The sequence below is a fragment of the Rhea americana genome, unplaced genomic scaffold (genome assembly GCF_003343005.1).
Source record: "Rhea americana isolate MKP2758 unplaced genomic scaffold, rheAme1 scaffold_5, whole genome shotgun sequence".
Taxonomy (NCBI): domain Eukaryota; kingdom Metazoa; phylum Chordata; class Aves; order Rheiformes; family Rheidae; genus Rhea; species Rhea americana.
In genome coordinates, this window is record NW_028186645.1 from 11,768,292 (window position 1) to 11,790,512 (window position 22,221).

Sequence of the window (22,221 nt, forward strand, 5' to 3'; positions counted from 1 at the left end):
TGTATTTGCTTTCATGTGAATCACTATAGTTGACAAATTGTTCTAATGATTTTACTTCAGATTGAATGAAGAGTAATTTTATATTGGAGAAAGTTGTGTCATAATAGTATATTGTGATGTATATATGTACTTGCATGTATTTCTGGTGGTCCTTCATATTCCTTATTAGATTGTTTTATGCCTTTCTCTAACTTATGGTGTTATCTAAATGTGTGACTTGTATTTCTCGGTCTGCTATTTTCTTGTATTCAAATGCTTGATATAGCTAGTTTTTGCTTCTCTGTATGGACATACTTTCCTCAAAGTACTTAGAAAAAAACATCTCCTATTTTTTTAGATAGTATTATGTCCAATATGTCAATTGGTCAGTATGTTTCAAAAAGATCCCCTTCTGGGATGCTCAATTACAGCTTCTGTGGARAGAGAAATGCAGGAACCTCTCGTGTTCATACTCAGAAATTTCTACTAGATTTTATGTCCTTATTATTGCAGTGGCTGCACAAAGCTGCATGTTAGTCTGTGTACATTACAACAAAGAAGTCCAGTTTGAGCACTGTTTATAAATAGAGCTAAGGCTCATTCAGCAATATCTCAGACCACTTGTCTATACCTCAAGGAGTTATACCTGGCACTTTGTCTTGGACACAACAAATGAACTAGAAGATAGCAGACTCTAGGCGTGGCAATTCCTTCCAAGAAGGTACATAAGAAAATTCTACTAWAAGAGTTGTCACTTATATGTCAGTCATGATCTATGTAAGCAAAGATACTTAGATCCATATCAAGGTGATCAGAAGCACTGCAAAGCATGCTAATAAGTATCACAGCATTCATCTTCATTACACATAATTGGTATTGCAGGCTGTGGCATGCAGCAGCCATTTGTGTTCAGTGTACTTCAAAAAGTGGCCTTTCTGAATTCAAATTTCTCGTATATCTATTCAAAATACAGACTACTCGTAATGAAAATAGACTTCTTTTCCCCATTTTTTTCCCTCAGTATCCTCTCTAACTGTCTTAATTAGGCCAATTCTTATTCTGTGTTTTTWCTACTGCAATCATGACACTGCGGATTTCTTAACTAGCTTACCATCATTGCAGGACTAGGGTATCACCAGCACATGAACAGGTGCAGCTGCAAATTATCCCAATTTGCAGAAAGTGTACCTTGTCATATAATTATGCTTATTTGAAGCTGAACTTTTTTTTCATTAAAAATCTTCATAAGCTTTATAGCAGTGTAAATCTGTGAAAGGCCTTTTTAATGAGAAGAACCTTGAGTAAGCTTTCAAAAATTACTATGAACCACTTTGCAATGAAACAAAGAAGAAATATATGATATAGTTTGCATCACTGGGGACAAGGCACTATCCTTACCAAAATGTCTAAACCTAATGCAAAAACGTACTAATTGCTCAGTGAACTTTAACTACGTTCACAGAGGACAGAAGTTTAGATCTAGAAAGTGCGCTAGTGTTACTGTACCATTAGATGGAAGATTACCATTCCCTGTTTTCCAAATCTGTCCTCTTCCAGCCATACGAAATGCCTGTTGAATTAATATCCATAGGTACTTTTAGGGGTCCTATTTTAGTGAGTAGTAGCCATAAATATCTTAAAAATTCACTTTTGAATTTTCAAATAGTCCTTTCTTTCATGTTTCATTATATGGAGCAATGTGATTTTAAGACCACAGCAGAGCAGAACAAGAAAAACAGCCACTAATATGGCACATAAGGGCTCCTTCTCCCACTCCTTCCTTGTTATCTTGTTCCTTAGATGTCCAGCTCATGCAGTCTTTCCAACATTAGATTAAGGAAAGAACAGCAGTAGTTTACTATTGAGTGTCACTGAACTTGAAATATGAAGTTTTCAGCATCATGATACATATGGACCTGAGAAAGAAGTTGAAAAATAATTTCTTGTATCCAAGATCTCCTAAGATTAGAGAGCTTCTGAAAAGGTGTCCAAGAATTATGAGGGTGTTGCTTTTGGTGGGTAATAGGAAGGGTTCATGGTTTCTGCTTTCATTTCAATTGAATGCCTTTTGGCCTCGTGGTATTCCAACCTGCAATGTACAGACCTTCAAAGATATGAACATTGGCCACTGTCCAATTTAAAGTAGGAAAAAGAAAACAAATAAGAGACATTTTCTAGGAGCTCATGGAGTTCTTTTTGAAGTCTGAGAAGTTTCTGTATGCTGCTTGAGCTTTGAGGTAAGCTCTGTAGAGGCCACCAGGAAAATACATTTTTTCTTTCTGAAATCTCTCACTACTCCCAGTCCCACTACTTGATATGCATGTGTCCAGCTGAAAAACATCACAAAATAGTGATGCTTGAAGAAAAATTCTTCCTGAAGAGCTTGGTGTCCCTTTTGCCACTCTCCTCCACTTTCTTTTTCCTTTACAGATCTTTCTACAGTGCAGAAATTGAAAACTGTAATGTTGTTCCTGCTTTGAAAATTGAAATATTGAGATTAGATTTCATGTGTTCCTCTACTCAAGGAAAATGTTGTACTGTAACTATCATGATAAAGACAAAATACTTTAAGTAAATGGTGTGGATTATTATAGCTACATCTTTCTATATTAACCTGTTTGTTTTCTGATACTATGTGGTCAAGATGGAAAGTACATGTAATATATGTGGTTCCTTGATATAGAGCATTTTGGGAAGTAGGAAGCATATGCTTTGGGTGACATCACTTATTTTGTCATGTTGAACTTACTTGGTATGATTGACTAGAAATTTTGTATATTATAAATTTATAATTATATATCTATGTTCTCATACACATGCTCTTTCTGTCTTTATGTACATGTTCATTATAATACAATTTTAGCTTGCAAGGATACTGGATCATTTTGTTATGTTCTCTGTTATGCCACTCCAAGAAACTCACTGCTTTTCTTACCTCATAGGAAGAAATAAAAAGCCTCAAGTTACAGGGTTTTAATCGCAACAAAAACATCACCCTTGCTTTCCTGAAAATACTATGCTATGCGTAGTAACTGTTTTTTGATTAGATTAAGTTAAACACACATTCCTTATCATGTATTATCCACAAGTTGGACCTTGCTTCTATAACACCTTGTTTTTCTGACAACGTTCTTAATTCAAATAACAGTACAAAGCCCGTCTTTTCTGCCAGACTTTCACAGAAAGCCCTGACAACTCCATTCAAAAGTGGTAGATTTGCTTCTGTCTCCTTTCCCCAAATCCTTATCAYTCTCTCCTGAGTACAAGTTCAGGTGCAATAAGTGTTACTCATTTCTCCAGATTTAGTACACTGTGCAAGGGGTCAGCTGTGTGCATGAGCTCTGGGAACACAGTTGCAAAGCATTTTCATTTGCTCTGGAATTAATGACACTAATATAAATATAGGAATTTAAATACAAAATGCTGAATCTTAATTTGAAAATGTAAATATAAATATTGATARTGTATAAATTACTCATGCTAAATTTCCTTATACATTACATGCTAGTTTTCACAGATTTATTGCAAAGATTCTAAGTGTTGTTTATTCTACCTTTGGAATCATCCTACTAATGTCATGCTCATTATACGACTTTGTTTCTCCTTTTTGATTGAAGGTATTTTTATGTAAATTACTGTTCGTTATCACCACAAATTTGAGACCTGTAAATATCATCATCTTCATAGTTATGAGTTTATTTTCTGTTGCAAAGTCTTTGAATAAGTATTTGAAAATAAGTGTCTGCAACAGCTAGTGCAATTTTATGGAGGAATAAATATTTCAAAATGAATATTTTTTACATTTGCATATAATATTTTTTGTCTCAGTGTTTTTCGTGTACTGAGATAGTCTGTATCCCAGACCAGCTTACAAGAAATGTTAAAGACTGTTTGTATGTTAGCCTCAGTTTTCCGAGCAAAAATTTTGGTGATGTTCAGTAAACTTTTATCTATGTAGCATTGCACTTTGGGTCCCTGACTTCCGTTGTGATGGGTACTGAAAAAACGTATCTTAGTAGACAGTCTGAAATTAAGGACTAAAGGACCTTATATTATCCTAATTTCACTGATAAGAAGTGAAAGCACAGATGAAATAAATCTATAGGAAATCTGCAACATTTTCAGCTTTTAGGTGTAAGACACAAGTCTCTCTTTGTTTAAAAAAGGGTACAACTAAAATTATTTTTGTCTAATTTTTAAAAACCTACCTCTTTGAAATCGGAGTCTGTAACTGGAAGTGGTAAGAGGAGTACATTTTTTCTTTCTCTGTCTCTTTTTGTATTTACCATCAGTTTCTGCAAAAAGAGTTTAATCATTTAATTTGRTCAGTCTGTTTGAGGTTTTTCTTCTACCATGCTTCTGAATAAAACTATGTTTTTTAATTGGGAAGTGTGAGTCTACACCAGAAAATTAGCAGAGGAACTTGCACAACTGTGGTGTATGAAAKAATTTTAATTCAGATTTTAAATTTATTTTACTTGCACTGTTTTCAGCTGCATTGTACATGATGTTCCAACATCAGCCAGTTTTAGTGGCATCCATTTTTTACTGGCAAAATGTCAACCTTTTTTTAAGCAGTTGTATTTTAATCGTATGCTAGATTTCCATTATACTTGTTTGCACGCTTATTTTTCACTCTAGATGTTTTTTTCTACATGCTTTCTGAAAGAGTCTTACTAAGTCTTTTACATATTTTCAAAACCAATCAATCTTTTTCAGGGTGTATATATATATATATATATGTGTATATATATATGTGTGTGTGTGTATATATATATATATATGTATATATATATATATTTTTTTTGCTTTCACTTGATACAGGTGTTTTTCCAACAGTATGTTGTCTCACTCTTTCTGCCCATGGTTTAGAATTGTAATCAAAGATGCAACTATTGTAAGCTGCTGCTGAAAATTAACTTCGGTTCCATCCTAACGATTGTTTAGTGAATGAGTTTTAAATGTTTAACTGGGGTAAATATTACAAATGTGTGTTTTCTTCAAAAGATTGTGAGTTAACATTAGCTATTTAGTAATTCAAGTGATACTGGCCTTATACAAATGTATTAATCTATTCACACATTCAGTTAGTATCTTTTTAAGTTATCTGAGACAATAACAACTCCAAAAGTCATTGTAACTCATTTTTCACCTAATTAAAAAAAAATAGAAAGAAAGAAAAAAAAGGAAAAGAAAGAAAGAAGGAAAACAAGAGAAAATTACTTTTGCAGTCTCTCAAATGACAAGAATAATTTCTGGCTCCCAGTTTCTTCTATTGATCTAAGAAAATTTTGTTACAACTACTGCTTCCAAAACAATGAATGCAAATCAGAATTATTTAAATCTCTGGATTTTAGCTATGTTTTCCCCCCTCCAATAGACTATTAGCCTTTAGCAGTGTACACAAACTGACAGTCTGTTTTATTTCTTGCTGTCTGAACTACTAAAGCAGTGATGCTAACAGATGAGTTCTGCCACTCCATGTTTTACACATTGTTTCTGGTTTTTTTTTTCCCCTGTATAGAGTGACTTAGTTAAGCTCCTTTTGTTTGTTTTCTCCTGTTCTGGAAAATAAGGTGATCAGCTCCTGAACAGAAGGAGAAAAAGGTCACAGAAGTCTCCCCACAGTCATTGACATCTTTGTCAAAGAGGTTGAGGTTGTTACAGAAGTTAGAACTTATGCCTAATTCATTATGGCCATCTGAAACTATTACAAAGAGCACGTCTGTCATGTGTACTATTAATCAGACATACTTTTGGCATGCTCATAGCTTTCAGGGTTCTCATAGAAGTTATGTCCAGCTGAGGGATTACAAAAAAAAACATTGTATAAAGATTAGTTTTTTGCAATATGAAGGTTGTAAGTCTTATGAGCCACATAAGGTCATAATGAAAGAAGCGTATATGAGAACAGAAAGCAGGATATAACACTTCAGTTAAAAAGGTTCTAATACCTGTCTGGAGAGTTAAAAGAAATCAGCATATCAAATGGCATTTTTGTAATTGTGCTTCATATATTCTCACAAATATCTAGTGCCATGTGATGTAAATTCTGTATTTCATTATATTAATCAGTAAGGAAGAAAAAAGATAGTGAAGTACAATTTTTTTTTTTTGTGGGTCCACTACAGTTCAAGGATCAGTTTGAGGCCTAATACTGAGGTAAGCGCTTCATAAAAGGAGAGGTTTACCAAAGTAGGCATTTTTTTCAGTGCGTCTCTAGAATTCTGTAGAAAATCAGGAAACAACCAACAATTGCAGAAATTAACCTGCTTTGTTGCAATTGTTTTTACCCGTTAGGGAAAGACCAAAAAAAATTTTTATAATTCTTAGCCTAATTCACCCAGAGAGGAGAAACCTCCAACTCTCCCATGCTTTGAAAAAGCTAATAGTTGAGTAAGGTAAGAATTCCTATAATCTATTAATGGTCAAGTTCTGTAATTGTGGCCTTACCTAAACATTTGAATATATGGTCTTTCAATTCCTTAAAATATTGTACCTAGTTAGGATGTGGTAACAGTGCCATAGTACATTATCTTGATATTTACTAGCTTAATATTTTTCTTAAAATTACTACTGGAGTTAAATAGAATGAATGTTAAAATGGGTGCATTTTTTAAATCCTTACTGTATAAGCAGTGAAAGAGAATATTTTCAGTTTACCAGATTTTCTGAACAGTACAAGTTTTATATTTAGTGATGGATTAAAACTGAAACAAGCTTATTAATTTGCTTTTTTGTCTAACATTGGACTTTGTCATCTGGTTATTAACAAAACAGTCTTTCTTCAGAGATATTTCTGAATAATTGAATAATACTATGTAATTTATTTTTTAATTTTGTAAAGAATTGCCTCAGAGGAAACTAAAACTCATTTGCAGAGGTCCAGTCAATTACTGCAGTCCCTATCCAGTGGGATTTGTACCTACTAGCAAGAAATAAAATGAAACCTTTTCATAATTGTTGACTTATATTCTATTTATATTCCTTAATTTCTAACTGCATCTTCTGCTTTATTTGTAGGAGCGTATTAAGGCCCTAGAAATGGTAAGTTTCTTGAATTTATTTTCAAACCTGTCACAATGAGATTGCTGCTAATTTTTCCAAATTATTAAGTACATTATTTTAATGTATTTTTAAAAAGAGTTTCAGCTCTCACTGTTTAACTTTCATTTCAATTTTAAGTGAATAAAGATACATATGATAGTTACAAACTGCACTCTTCTTATAGGTTTTTGCTATGGTATTTGAGCGCTAGTTATATAACATATAGTCTAATGTAGCTTTCCTGTACAGCTCAATCCTCATCCTATCTCTGGGTGAGAAATGTAATAGAACTGAGCCATATAAAGGATGCTATTGTTCTACTGCTGACAGATAATTCAAATAATTGAAGTCCATGTAGCAGATCTAATCCTTCCAGTGAGAGTTGTTTGCTTTCTGCATGTTTACACTGGAAGGTGCAGACAGAATCAGTTCATCTGCCCATGTGAACACTAGAACTAAAAACATAGAGGAATATGATTTTGAGATACTAAGTTGCTTGGACATAAACCTCAATGTGTCCAGGTACTGTGAATGAATACTGCTGGGTTATACAGATGTCTCAAGCTAATGTCTACATGGCATCCAGCTGACACTGTACTCCRCCATGTGGACTTCTTGGCTAGCCCTAGCATTTCTGCACCATGCTTTTTTTCTCTTATGTAGGCATGTGCATTGTGATACCGTACAAGAGAATTTATTGGGCCTTTAATTTCTTTTTATTGGAAATCTAGAAGATTGCATCTAAAGAAACCAGTGCTGAGACAATATCAAGGCTGCAAATTTGAACTCTTCAGATTTATTTGTGCAACATTATTTCATCTTCCTTATCCTGTGATAGTTTGTGCATCTGTAAAGAGAGCTTAACCTGCTTCAGGTTTCAGAAACATATTTAAAATATTTTGAATATGTTTAACCAGCTTGCATCCACACATAAAAGGTCCTTTGAAAATCAGAGTGCAGGGCTGGAACTCCTTCCCTKTGGGAATAGGGAACTAGTGTTCAAATTCAGAGTCCTGGCACTTCACATAGTGCTGTGTGAAGGCAAAATGTAGCCAAGACATTAGTCCTGCTTAGGAGCATCTCTCCGTTACAGTTTGCTTACATGACATTCGTTCAGGCATGTATCCTCTGGCATATGGAGTACTGTGTCCAGTTCTGGGCTTCCCAATGTARGAGAGACATGGAGCTACTGGAGTGAGTCCAACAGAGGGCTACTAAGATGATGAAGGGTCTGGAGCATCTCTTCTATGAGGAAAAGCTGAGAGAGCTGGGACACTTTAGCCTAGAGAAGAGAAGACTGAGGGAGGATTTTGTCAATGTGTATAAGTATCTGAAGGGAAGGTGTAAAGAGAATGGGGCCAGCCTCTTCTCAGTGGTGCCTAGTGGTAGGATGAGAGGCAATGGGCACAAACTGAAAGACAGGAAATTCTGTGTAAACGTGAGGGGCAAATTCCTTACTGTGAGGGTGACAGAGCACTGGAACAGGCTGCCCAGAGAGGTTATGGAGTCTCTGTCCATAGAGATACTCAAAAGCCTCCTGGACACCATCCTGAGTAACATGTTCTAGGTGACCCTGGTTGAGTTAGAGGGGTTGATCTAGATGATTTGCAGAGGTCCCTTCCAACCTCAACCATTCTGTGATTCTGTGATTCATTTCTCATGAACCATGAGTTAAACTGCTTTGTGCCTTCCTAGTTTTGGCATAGCCAGAGGGTAATTTCTTGCAAATCGCACTATTTAATGCAAATTCAATCCACGTTCTGTGACACAGTTTCTATTTTTTGGAAGCTTTTCTTTTTTAAAAATATCAATCTCTTCTAGTTTAGAAAAAAARGTATGGGAAGACTTGTTACTAAATTTTGTCTAGATAGCGCATRTGGATTATTATCACTAAAATATCATTTTCTTTATTAATGCAAGTTGAGAGGTAACATCTGGATGCAAGTTTGTGGTGTGGAATCCAGCTTGAAATCAATCACTGCTTTCATTATTACTGACATAGGAAGATGTGTGATGTTAAGGCCTGAGATCGCAGGCAAGAAAAGTATGGTCATCAGTAAGGCTGTTGCTCCCAAGGCAATATTTTTACTTTGGGCATAAAGTTCTTTTTATGATGTTTGGTAAATCATTTAAACTRATATTTTCACAGGCAGTTAATAATTTTATGTTTCTCTCTTTCTGGGTTACTGACCTTCTGATTCTTTAGACCTGATTTTCAGAAATGCTGAGCTGTAGTAATAGCTAAATTCAATGTCAGCTTCACAATATATATATTGTTAAGTAAATTCAAACGTCAGGTGTTAGATAGCTGATAGTGAATACTGCAAAATCGTAAGTAATTTTAACCTTTTTATCAGTTCCAGTGCTCTGAGGATAGTGGCATTCTCTCTCACCTTTTCCTTAACAGATCTTAAAAAACACACAGAGAGTAATATTTATACTCTTTCAATGAGCTGTGATAGAAAAGCCCTGGAGGAAAAGAATGATGAAGACTTATTGTTTAAGGGATAGATAAGAATCCTGCCATTTACAGTTTGTACATGTATATAACTGTACATCTGTGCAGCATTTATAGCAATGAATACATGATTGTTAAAGTACTGATATTTAATTTTCTTGCTGGCTGTTATCAGAGTGCTACAGCAGTGCAGGCAAAAAGTACAACCTAAGTCACACAGCTTATGATTTGATTCAAGTATAGAGAATGGAAATGGGTTAGACACTTAAGAAATTAAATTGAAACAAAATTCTTAGGAGAGCATTGTGTAGACAACATTATCTTAGAAGAATTTGGAAGGAAAGGTAGTTCACATGACTTGGAAGATACATAAAAGGACAAGAGCGACATGCAAAAAGACATGCATGCAAGCTAGGCAAAATGCATAGGAAGCTTCAGATCTCCAGGGTTAAGTCTCTAAAGTTTCTAAATGGAACTGTTGATTTGCTGGGTTAGGAAGTTCATCTGCATTTTTTTTCCAGAATATTCTCATTCTGCCTGAGACTGGGAAGAAATTGATCTGCATAAGAATACATGAAATTTTGTACAGGACTGTCTGAAATCAGCAGAATCCTCTTACAGTCACTTTTAAAATAATGTTTACCCTGCAGGTACCTTTTGAGCAAAAGAAAACCACGTGGATCTAACAATAAATGCATAAAGAACATTTAAGAACAAAGAGTTCTTTAATCTCTAGCTCTGTTCTAAGCAATGACCTGAAAGCTGTGGCTTGATGTACATAATTTGAAAGGTGTGTGTGGCAGCCCACTCTCCTTCCTTTCTTTAATATCTGCCTCATTTCTGCCTCCTGCAGTTTCCAGTAAAATGTTGGTGTAGCAATGTGATGAACTTGGCAACGTAGGCAAAAAGAATTTCTGAAAGAAATGTAAAAAGAGCCTAGACAGATCCATTTCAGAGCTCTGGGTGAATAACCCTTCTCCCTATAGTAAGAGGCCTGAAAAAAAATATTTTTGAACTAAGAAAAGCCAAGTTTGTTAGACTGTAAGCTAAGATAATGAACTTTTTAAGCAGTTAAAGCTCATAGTGAGTAGATAAGATGGAACAGGAGTAAAGAGAGGTCTTTGAGCAAATCTCTTTCTACCTACTGTGTCTTTGCAGGGCAGGTCCTTGCTTTCAGATTCAGTTTAGTCTAATTCAGTGATTTTATGAGTTGTAACAACCTCTTCTTCCCAAGTTCCCTCTTATACTTTAGAAGGCCCTTTGCATCATCTCTGAGACCTGCCAGCTCCTTCTCTCAGCAGTTTATTTGAGCTGGAAGCTACATTCCCTACCCCTTACTTGTGCTCTCTGCCATGCCACCAGTTTCTTGAACCTTCTGTCCCCTGAGCAAACTCATTTGGTTCCCAAGGAAAGTGCAATATTGCCAGCCTACTTCAGGACATTATACCTGACCCAACCTTAAAGAAACTCATGTATTAGCTGAGAACAAATAGTATCTGTTATAAAAAGCTTTTTATAAAAAGGTTTTTTGGGGTTATTTTTCTTCAGTCTGATTCTACAGTCTGGTTCACTAGATATCTGTGGAACTAGTTGTTCCAGCAGGATACACAAAGCAGGACAGGAGAAGAAGCTATGAGAAAAGAAGGAAGAACAGGGGCTACTTAGCCAGACCCACTGTTGAATGTGAAAGGGGTAAAGAAACAAGATACATTCGTGTTGGTGGGTGTAATCATCCCTCAACTTCAATACTTGAGAAGTACCAAGGGAGATGCCTGAGTAAGTACTACAGGAAAATTGAAGTTTTAAGTACCTGAAGATTATGCACGTGTTTTGTTTGGATTTTTTTTGTTTATTTGTTTAATGTTCTTTAATACACAGGATTTAGTTACTACATAGCTTTTAAAAAGTATTTTTGCTAGTTACTTTAGTAATCAATTGTGTACCTTGATATTTTGCCAGAATGAATATGAATTATCTTCAAATAAAGTGTTTAAATTGTTTTAGTTCTTGGGTGTACCTTAGTTCTTACAAAACTACAGGTTTTGACTCTATGTTATTTCCAGACAAAAATGCATGGTTTTTCTTGGGGGGTGGGGGGGAAGGGGAGGTCTGTATTGCTTTCCTTGCAGCTACAATGAGAAATACATCTAATTATCATAAAGAAGTAAAGGTGCCTTTAGCAGGTGCGGGCTTTGCTAATATGATGTAGTTGTGACTTCAGCTGCAAGTTATATTCTTCTGCCTTAATGGCACTGACTTAAAAGACAGGAAAGTTTTATTTAAATCAGTCATGCCAGTTATTCCACTGAAGTTATTCCAGTGGACATGTGTGTTATATTTTCCTCAATAGATGAGATGGCTTGTTGTTTTCAGCAGAGAACTCAGAAATGAGGACATCACTTGCTTGGAATATTTGGGTCAGACTTTTCAGGACATGATTCTGTTTTTTGTTACAATGTCATGAATTTAGGATAACTCTAGTTATTCTGTAAAATAGTTGTTTTATATAAATGATCATACTGCAGAGGAGGTTTGTGTGTTTTGTTGTAACTGTTACTTTATGTTCGTGAAAGTAAGATTTTGAATACCGGTAATACAGATATCTATGTGCACATACTCTTTGCAATGTTAGAACTATGAGTTTCTTATACAGTAGCAGTAGGCTAAAAGTTCATCAGTTTTCTGATTAATCACTATTCTAGCACAAGAATTGGAAGGATAACAATGCTCAATGTATTTTGCAGAGAGTATATGCCTGCCTTACACTGTTATTTTTATGATACATGCAAACTCTCCCTCTTTTGTTTTCCTCTATCTGTTTTCCATCAATAAGCAAATCTTGCAATTAGCTCTGATGACTTTCCTGGCCATCATACTTTGTAGCTCTGAATGTTTAGGAAATCTTTAAGGGTTAACAGTCTTTTCTCTTTGGTCTGCTTCCATGGTGTCTTGCCAGAACTGACATCACATCAAAGGCCTTCTAGTTCTTCTAGAACGCAGCTGTTCTTTGATCTTATAAAAATGACCGGGAGAGGAGCAGTGTTCTGAGATGCTCTGTCCTGCCTGCCTCACCCTTTCCTTTCCTTTCATCAGTGAGCTGGTGTGTCACTTCCTTTTGCTGGTGGTGTAGTACTTTCCCAAGATTCATTAATTCCTTCCTCTACTCCCGTGAAGTAGCTTTCAGTGTGTAGTAGTGCTCACAGGCTAGTGTTTCCTTTCTCCTAACACTTACCTTCCTCTCCCTTCGTCCTTGCTGCTGTATATACCTCCTACATAGCTGTTGCTCTTGGTTGAATATCCTGCTTATCCATCCATCCTCTGCCCCTTGGAATTTGACATTTTACTTGTTGTTTGGGGTTTTTTGCTAATAGAGCCACCTTTAGTTTTCTTCCAACATTTTGCTATCTTTTTCTGTTAAAGAATAAGGTATTTTGTCATTATGATTTTTTTTTAACAATCACCTTTCTCACCCATTCACACTTATTTCTCATTTCCTGCCCAATGATGGAATTTAAAGTAGAAACCCAAAATAATAAAATAAATAAATTTATAAGATTCTTCACAACTTTTCTAATGTACATATTCTAGTAAATATGTACATATTCTCCAAAAACTAAATATATGTGTGTGTGTGTGTATTCCTAATGTCACCTCTCTAATCCTCCTTCCCTCAAACCTGATATGCAGCATTAATATTTCCTCTTTATTAAAAATTTCCTTCATAATGTTGGAAAATTGAATTACTAAATTAATGAGAAATTAGATAACTTCTTATTAGAAAAAATAAATATCCTTGTGCTGAGATTTTGAACTCTAAATTTGAAGATAAATAAAGATAAATATTATCTTCGTGTGTATTTGTTAAAGAATGTTTAAATTATTGACATAAGAAACTTGCTAAGCTGCTTGTGAGAGGCAGTTATGAAATGTAGGTGATGCTCTAAACTTTATTAGATTGCTCTTTCTTTGGAGGTCAGCATGATAGTTTTATATTTAGTTATTGGTTAATAGCCATGGTGCATGTCTAACAGCCTGACTGGATAATAACTTCATAGTTTCTCCCATAATGATATCAGTATTGTAATACATTCCCTAAGTATAACGTTCATTTTGATATTGTGAAGGTATGCCAGGCTTTACAGGTTGCAAGTATTGACCCTCTCTATCAGATTTTAATAAACTGAAGTACTCCTGCTTTCCCAATGGAGAAAGCAAAAAATCTCAGTATAAATCTTTATTACAAAGAAATGCAATTTTTTTAGATATCGAAAGTTATTTGTCTTAGTTTAGGTAGGAGTGCCAGAAACACTGGAATTTTAAAAGGAATCTCTGTGTGTTCCATGCGCAGGATTCTCTCTGAAAAGTATGTTTATGAATTCTTCCATAGAATATGGGGGGCTTGTAAGTTGACAAGTAATACACAGATATGTATCATGTAGAATGCAGTTTTCCAAGTTACTTACCACAAAACAAGTTCAAATTATGTTTGGCAGCAAACTAAAGCTTAAAATGTTTGTAATGTGCTGGTTCATTATGGTTTTAAATGTTTTATATATAATCAAATCTACAGCCTTAGGAACATAGCTCCACCAGTTGATGCCACCATAAATTTTTCATTCTTTCATTATCATGCACCTTGTCATTAAAATGGAGAAATCTATAAGCCAGATATCTGATTTTATTTTTTTTTCCTACTCTGACACCTTGGTTAAATCACTTCTCTTTGTATTCCAGTTTCTCTCAACTGTAAAAAGTGAGCAACAATATTTCTTCTTTCCTGTTAAGGGTCTGTTATTATGTTTGTAATGCTTTTTGAAAGGCTTAATGAAATACTGTTAACATAGAAATCATTCATGTAAGTTATACGTAATAATTTTTAGTCTGCAGAACTCCAGAAAGTTGAAGATAGCATTCACGAATGACTCAGAACTCTTTATACCCTTAAGAACGTCTGTCCAATAGCATTACATTTCTTAACCCACTCTGCCTCATGTGTTATACTTCTTTTAATTTCCTATAAGTATTTCCAAATGTCTTTCTGTTTGATCAAAACTTTAGTAAATGGTAAAGAATTGGTTCCCAAACTAAGTCTATAGACCTCGATTAGTTCTCAGAGCACTGGCTGATGAGGAGAGCTGGATAGCCAAAAGACAACACTGCCTCCTGCACATTTCCAGGTGCTAGTATGAACCAAAACACTAAGAATTCATGAAATACTTTCCTAATATTTTTCCATTTGAACAATTTGTGTAGTTACCACAGGGATGTTATGTACTGATGAATGAGAGAAGAGATTGCCCATGTGACTGCAAATGGGAAAGGAAGCATCCATGAAGCTTTTCTGATTAAAATATGGCCTACCCTATGCAAAAACATCTGGACTCTAAATTCAAAGTTCAGTTATTTTGGCATTTGCATTGCTTTCTCATTCAGATTCCCATGTTAACAAAGATCTTTTGTTTTTCGTTACTATAAATGCAGTTTCAGCTTTAAAAACAATGTAGTGTAATGAAACCAGTTGAACTTCTATGTTGTGTAACTTGATAAATTTATGTATGTTTAGCTTTTTTTTAAGGCAGTGTGATTTTTTAGTGTGCTCTACTGTGAAAACATCAAAACAAAATTGTATAGTTGGAGTAATGATATAATTGGAATATAATGATACAAAATATTTATCTTATTTTCTCTTGAAGTTCCCATACACTTACAATATACTAGGTCATAGACTGTCCCAGCTGTCATGGAATTTGGTATGTGAGGGTCAAGAAAAACTCAAATGTCTTAAATAGAGCCACACCCTGTAWAAAATAAGAATTTACCTAATGTGATGTATTCCGTATCTCTTGTGATGCCAAGATCACTGACTTTACAAGGTATCCRTCTAGTACTGTTAGCAGCTGGGACTGCATAGATTCAGAGATGTTAAAYTGGAAAGCAAAGAATACTTTAAAAGCTGTGTAACTGCTCGATGCATCCTATTCTTGCTATTTAGGTATTCAACATGCTAAGTTCATTTTTAAAAAAAAAAGTCACGGTAGGTCACCTTTAACATTACATCTTTCATATGAATTGTAACTGCCTGCTGAAATGCATTGCTGTCAGTTTAAATTATAGTTGCATTTAATCTTTTTATGAGTATTCTTTGGGGATTAGCTAACTGATACTTAAGTCARCTCTAATTTTCAAAAATGTCTGTACTATACAGATAGCCATTTGTTTTTACCTACCTCAGAAAAGAAATGAACACTGTACATGAAGTCTGTAAAGTTTAGTTTCTGGTTTATGTTTATGTTTTCAATATATTGACTATAAAGCCAAAGTTTATATACAAACCAGCTTTGATTTGTTTGCGTATAGCATTGCAGCTTTGAGACTAAAAATAAAATGTGTGGCTGATTTTGATTTAGATCTGTTCCCTWGAGACAGTGTGAAACTGTCTATCACAAAGAATACATCAGTATAGCAGGATTAACTGTTCATATGCACTTTAAGCATCAAAGTATTTGTATGAAGTCATGGAAAATGAGTAATTTGTTTTATCATTCTCTGTGAGAATATGGGATGCCCTCTTTAAAAATAAATAATCTTTATTTTAAAAACAGAAAGATTAATAACACTCTATGGAAGAGTCTGCTGTTAAGTAAAATACCATGAATCCAGCCTAAGTCAGTACAGTTGGTGTTCCTTCCTGTTATCAGTAACATCAGTGAACTATATCAGTACCTTCTGTTCCCTGTTAAATAATGAACAGACAGATGTGATTGCTCTCTTTAGGATTATTTGCCTTATGGCATATAGCTTTCCAGTTTCTGGGAAAAAAGTTAACAGTACTTAATTGCCCTCTACATCAGGTGTTCACAACATCCTTTTTTGCATTTTATCTGAATGACTAAATCCGTCTCTTCTAATAGAATAGAGTGTAGTCATTAATGATACAAGTGTGGCATTTGATGTGTGTTGATCTGCTTTCAAGATTACATTTAATAATGTAGCAATAGCTTCAAATGATTAATGAAACCAAGCTGAGGCACAGCTTCTTTTTATTTTATTTTATTTTTTCACAAAAAGCATGTGGAGTAAGGGGGATGGATATGCTTAGGAGACTTTTGGGGAGAACAAATGATGAGCATCTTCCTTAACTTTACTTATAGAATGTGCTTATGAGAGCTTTTCTTAGCATTGATATTTACGGAATTTACAGATATTTACCTGAGATGCTGTTATGTTGAAACCAGATCACAAATTTGATTTATAAGAAGCAAAAATTTTCATAGTAAAAAAATACTATAAACTTAAGTATACATGTTGAGGAACTTCTACATTAAATGTATCCTGTGTTCCAGACAAATTTATTTCAACCCTGTATGACATGCAAATGTATATTGTCCTGCAGTTGAAAAGTGCATCGCCTTAGCAAAATACATTAGGTAATATATACCATAAGCTCAAAATATTTATGATTTGATTTGACCAAGAAAAGAGACAGGGTTAGGTTATTTGTTTCCTATGGGGAAGGAGGAGTTTGTCATGCTTGTACGTTTGTGTAGCAGAGAAGACGACTGTTTTTTCTTGGAGGGGAGGAAGAGTTGTTGTGCTACTCAAAGTCAATAACTTTGTGGTAAGTGTCCGTGTTTAACTCTAGTATGACTGCTGAATATTAGGATTCAATATTTTGATTCACATATAGTTAAATTTTCTCTCCATGAAAGAAAATAGATATTTTTTATGTATAAAAAGATTTCTGCATTATTGTATGTGAAAATCACTTTGAAAAATATCTATAGGCCTACCTGATTGCACCCTGAAAATATGAAGAATCTGTTGTATATATTCATTAGTAATGTATATCTACAAATGCTATTTTTTTTTTTCTGGTAAAGAGCCAGATATATTACAGGAAAAATATTTTTTTCTGCTTAAGAAATTATTCAGTTATGAAATTTGTAAGTAAAAAAAATCATTATAAGTGCAGTTTTAGTTTATAATACAGGACTTCTTACAAAGATAGAAAAAATATGTTTTTAATTTTGGTCAAGCTATGGCTAGCCAATTAAAAAATCTATTTATCCACATTCTTCATGCAGCTGATGAGAAAGAAGAAAATATAATTTTACTTTCTGTAAAAAGTAATTACATGTATTAATTCTGACTTGGAATTTTGTAAAACTGATTCTAACTGGCCCTACTTTATTCACAGGGAAAGAGCACAAGTACAGACCTTCCTATCCTTCCAAGATTTTTTCAGGATTTGTTATGGTCAGTTGTCAACCTTGCAGCTAAGCACTTTTTCATACTGGGTGTCCTCAGTGCTGCCCATTTCAGAAAGTGGCTCACTTATCTTCAGGCAATTTTCCCCAGTCTCCAAACCTCTCCTAGAACTATTTCCTCTACCCTGTGATTATAGAGTTCTATTTTTTTTAACTTGAATATATGCTTGTTTTCTTCAACTCTGTGTGAACAGTAGCAGTTATCCAGGAGGAAAGGACAAGAAACAGGACTTTTCTTCTTCCTAAGTACAATAACCACTCTAGAGTCATATATGTTTGTACATTTATTGGTTTTGCTCACAATGAGTCTTGCATTCCTGCTGCAGGATTGAACAGTAGGATGAGAAAGTCCTTTCTTAGCTAAGCATACAGTCTAAGGATAAAAGCTCTTTCCTACAAGGTGAGAGATATGATTTGAACCTCATCAGTCTTGAAAGGAAAAAGAACTTCAAAAATCCAAGAGAGTTTTATAGAACTAGATTGTAATGTATCGCCATCTTAACTGCCAGTACCATTTTTTCCCCTAGTTAAATAAGGACAGAAGAAGAAAAATCATTGTCTCATGTCCACTAGCTAATTCAGTTTATTAGGAATAAACTAATAAATAGCTAATTCAGTTTATTAGGAAGGCTGAATAGGGCTTATAAATCCAATCTTGTGAGATACAAATAAATCCCAATGTTTGAGACTTGACCTGCATTTATTATGGAAAACAGGTGTCTTACAATATGAAAAACTGAGTATTAGGAACACTATTAGGAAAGAAGCAGGCAATAGATAGATAACATTATTAGTTCCAGATTGATGGTGGTGTATCTGCACTTAGATTACTTTGTTCAGTTCTGATTCTTTATTCTTCACTCTGCCTCTTCATGTTGAAAAAGATGTAGTAGAACTAGAGAAAGTCCTCAAAACTTAAGAAAGATCAAAGGCATGAAGTTTTCTGTGTGAGAAATACCTTAGCAGGCTCTTCAACCTGGAAAGGATTATGAGTGTGGAAAATGTGAAAATTCTATAAAACGATCAGTGGCATAAAGAAGATCAATARGGATTGGTTGGTCACAATCTCTTGTGGTATGAGAATGAAAGAGCTGCCAAGGGGTGGGTTCAAAATAAAAGACTTCACAAAAGTTCTTCACATATTGCATTATAGTTTTATGAAATATTACTTAAGTTCTTTGGAGCAATGGCTTATTTAGATTGGTGTGCTTGTGACTGCTTGTTTATGTACATAGAGACATAGTAAAAAAAAAAAAGTTCTGTTCACTAGGCAGTCATGGTAACAGTGTAAATATTAATACTAACAATATTCTTAATAGCTAATATATACTTCTGTATATTAACAATTTATATTACATCAATATACATTGTATTAATAATTTATTAGCAGTAATATTAATGAAAATATTGATATTAACAATGCTAATATAATTTCCTAACTTACCTGCTCACGAGGGTTCATTTCATTGCTTTTCTCTCATTTCATTTTTTAAATTAATTGTTATGTGATTGAGTCTTAACTAGTAAATATGCCTATAAACTATACTTTTAAAGAACACTCTTCTCTAAAAATTAGCTTACATGGGTATAAACATCTTTTGTAACAGTGAAGCCAATAGAGGGTTCCTAAACTGGTAAAGTATTTTTGTTGTTTGTTGGTACTGCTGATGTTTAATGAATTGTTCAACCCAGCACAATACATTTGTACAGTCTTACATCATTGTATGGGTCTTGAAGATTGCCATGCAGCTTTAAGTGATAAGGGACACAGCTGTTTGGGGTAGACTGCACCAATGCTCAGAAGTATGCACTGATTTTTTTATTATCTTGGTATAATTCAAAAGTGTTACTCTCTTCAAGTCTAAATCCTAGGATTTAAACAGGGTGTTTTTCCTATTGGTTTGATAAATGAAACATTCTAAGACTAGCAGCAAAGCTTTTGTAGCTAGGGCAAGTTAACCTAGTTTACACAGACTTTAGAACATAACTATCTTTGACTTTAGGGTGATTAATTTTGTCTGTTTTATAAATTTTTGCTTTAAAGTCCCCAGGCAGTAATACAGTTGATGAAGCCATTTGTTGGTAGATAGCCACACTAGGTTAACAGAACCTTATCCAAAGAAGTGTAATTTATAGAATCTTGGAGGAAATATTGCCTATTGTTAAGAAAGTATTGTTTTTTCTACCTACTTTTCAGCAAGTGATAGAAGGGCTGCCTTTGAGAAGCTCCAGAGAAATCTGACTAATGCGTTGTGAATACTCTTTGTTCATAAACTRTCAACTATGCCTATGCTCAGAAAACAAAATACGTTGCTCATTTTTTTTTCAGTTCTTTGCCTCTTGCTACTGCTGGATTTTTGAATCACTGATGTGAAGGTGAAATGCCCTTATTTTATTACTGAGTCCAAGCCCAACTCTCTCTAAAGTGATAATTCATCTTTCAGCAATACATAATATCAGTCTAAGCTGAAAATACAAAATTTGAGTTTTGTGTACTTAGCTAAGTAATAACTGTGTGTCTTTCTATTTACAAAAGATGGCTATGGTTTTACTATGTGCTTAATTACAAAGGTATAATCATTGTGAATGCAGATTTATATTTTTGTGATAGACAATTTATTTGCTGAAGTGCAATACAAGAAAATTTCTTTCATGGAGACAGATTAAGGAAATGTGCTTTGATTTTATTTTTGTCCTTATTTTTTTCTGTTAAAAGCCGATATGTTGACCTGTTAGCTGTTTACAGGTAACCAATGTGTTACCTTTTTCTGTAGGTTTTGTTACATTTTTCCATAGATGTAATGCTTTTTTAGTGCTTGAGTTAAATGAAAAGTTGAAGGCATTGATTAATTTATGTTATATCTTGTGTTCTATTCTTTAGAGTACTCAAGTAGCTTTAGACAACCTGGAGTCTTTTCCTGAGAAACTGAGCCAGTTAGAAGATTTCAAAGATATTGGAGTAAGAAAGATATGACTTGACTCTTTCAGTAGTTCTAAATTATTTAGATCAATTAATGTCCTAACAATATGTATATATAAATCCTTTAATAACATGAATAAAATTAAATAGGTAGATGTTATATAGACAAAAATGTATATTAATCCATTTTTATCATATATAATTTTGTTGAGGGTATTAATTTATTCCTAGTTAGTAACCTRAGACTGCTGAGGTGTTTTATAATGTGAACAAATATTAATAACTGATTATAATAGCTAAAGTCCTAATGATTGTCTCAAAATATTTGTGTTAAGTGCTGAATTCTAGTATTAGTTGTTAATAATTAAAAATATTATAAATAAATAAAATAAATTAACAAGTGAAAATAATTGAGCTTTGTGTCTTCACAGGCTTTTTCTTAACCTAATGCCTGCAATTRTCACTTCTTGGTCTCAGTATCACTATCAAATCAAGATATGTTTGTTCTGACACAGTGGGACACAATAGGATACTGTCAGGAATATATTTATATGTGTCATATCAATAAGGTTAGGAAAAAAGTTGCTGATTGCAATGTTTCTAATAAAATACTGATGAAATGTATAGCTTCAATTTCAACATTCCAGGTATCCTCCAAAGAGCTTTTTGTTTTGACAGAGATTGAGATTTGCCTTTTATTGCCTGACAGTTATACCACTCCTTTGATTTGGGTTCTAGTTTGTACATTACAGAGGGCTGAGCAAAAGTAGGCAAACAGAAGCTTAAATGTAGGATTCTTAAAATGTCCTTCTCATTTCCACTCTCTTACTTAAAGTTAGTATKCAATGACATTTGTCATTTTCTGATTTGTTGTAGGTCACTTAGCTGTGACTTAGCCAGTATTAGTGAAACTGGCATCCAGATTCTTTGTTTTAATTTGAGCTCTGTCCCTCTCTCTGACTTACAGTTCTAAAGAGACTATTTATTAAGATGACTGTCTGCCAACAACTGTATATTATTTAATAAAAAATATCGTTTATATATTTTTTTATTCAAGAGGCCTAAACTTTACCTCATACCTCGTCTGTGAGAATGCATATCCTCATACCTCAGCTGTGAGAATGATGTCAGTTTGAAGTTCCATCAATCTATTTGAAATAACCTGTTAGAATATTTTTCTTACACAAGGAAAAAGTATTATAGACCCTGCCAAATATCTGTACAGCAAAGTCCTATGGTTTTATGGTAGGTTTCTAGAATATTTCAGTCTCAAGTGGTATGCATGAATGAAGTTTTTCTTCTATCTGTTGCTTTCCAATGCTAGCAAGTCATTCCCTCAATACTATTTATAGAAGGGAGAAGGAAAGAGAGAGTAATTCTGTGTTTGATAGTTGTTCACAAATTGTATGGTAATTGTAGTCATTCAAATGAATCATTAGCTAGTTCACTGAGAAGTGTTATGTTTTCAAATTTGAGGATACTTTTCCGTCCATATGCCTAGAACATTATTCTTTCTTCAAGCACTTTTTCTAAAGAGTTTTAAGTAATTT

At 34.1% G+C, this 22,221-nt stretch overlaps 1 protein-coding gene across 5 annotated transcripts in view; it reads left to right on the plus strand.

Annotated features, from left to right (window-relative positions):
• Nucleotides 1–22,221, plus strand: part of CEP128 (centrosomal protein 128) — a 120,777-nt gene that overhangs the window by 93,074 nt on the left and 5,482 nt on the right. For 4 of the 5 annotated variants that reach the window (XM_085317596.1, XM_085317591.1, XM_085317595.1 and 1 more), the window contains 2 exons: nucleotides 7,003–7,026; nucleotides 20,633–20,710. In XM_085317596.1, the coding sequence (XP_085173722.1) occupies nucleotides 7,003–7,026; nucleotides 20,633–20,710 (102 nt within the window). Of the gene's footprint in view, nucleotides 1–7,002; nucleotides 7,027–20,632; nucleotides 20,711–21,102; nucleotides 21,126–22,221 lie in introns of those variants that run through there. The other variant, XM_085317597.1, reaches the window with a different exon arrangement.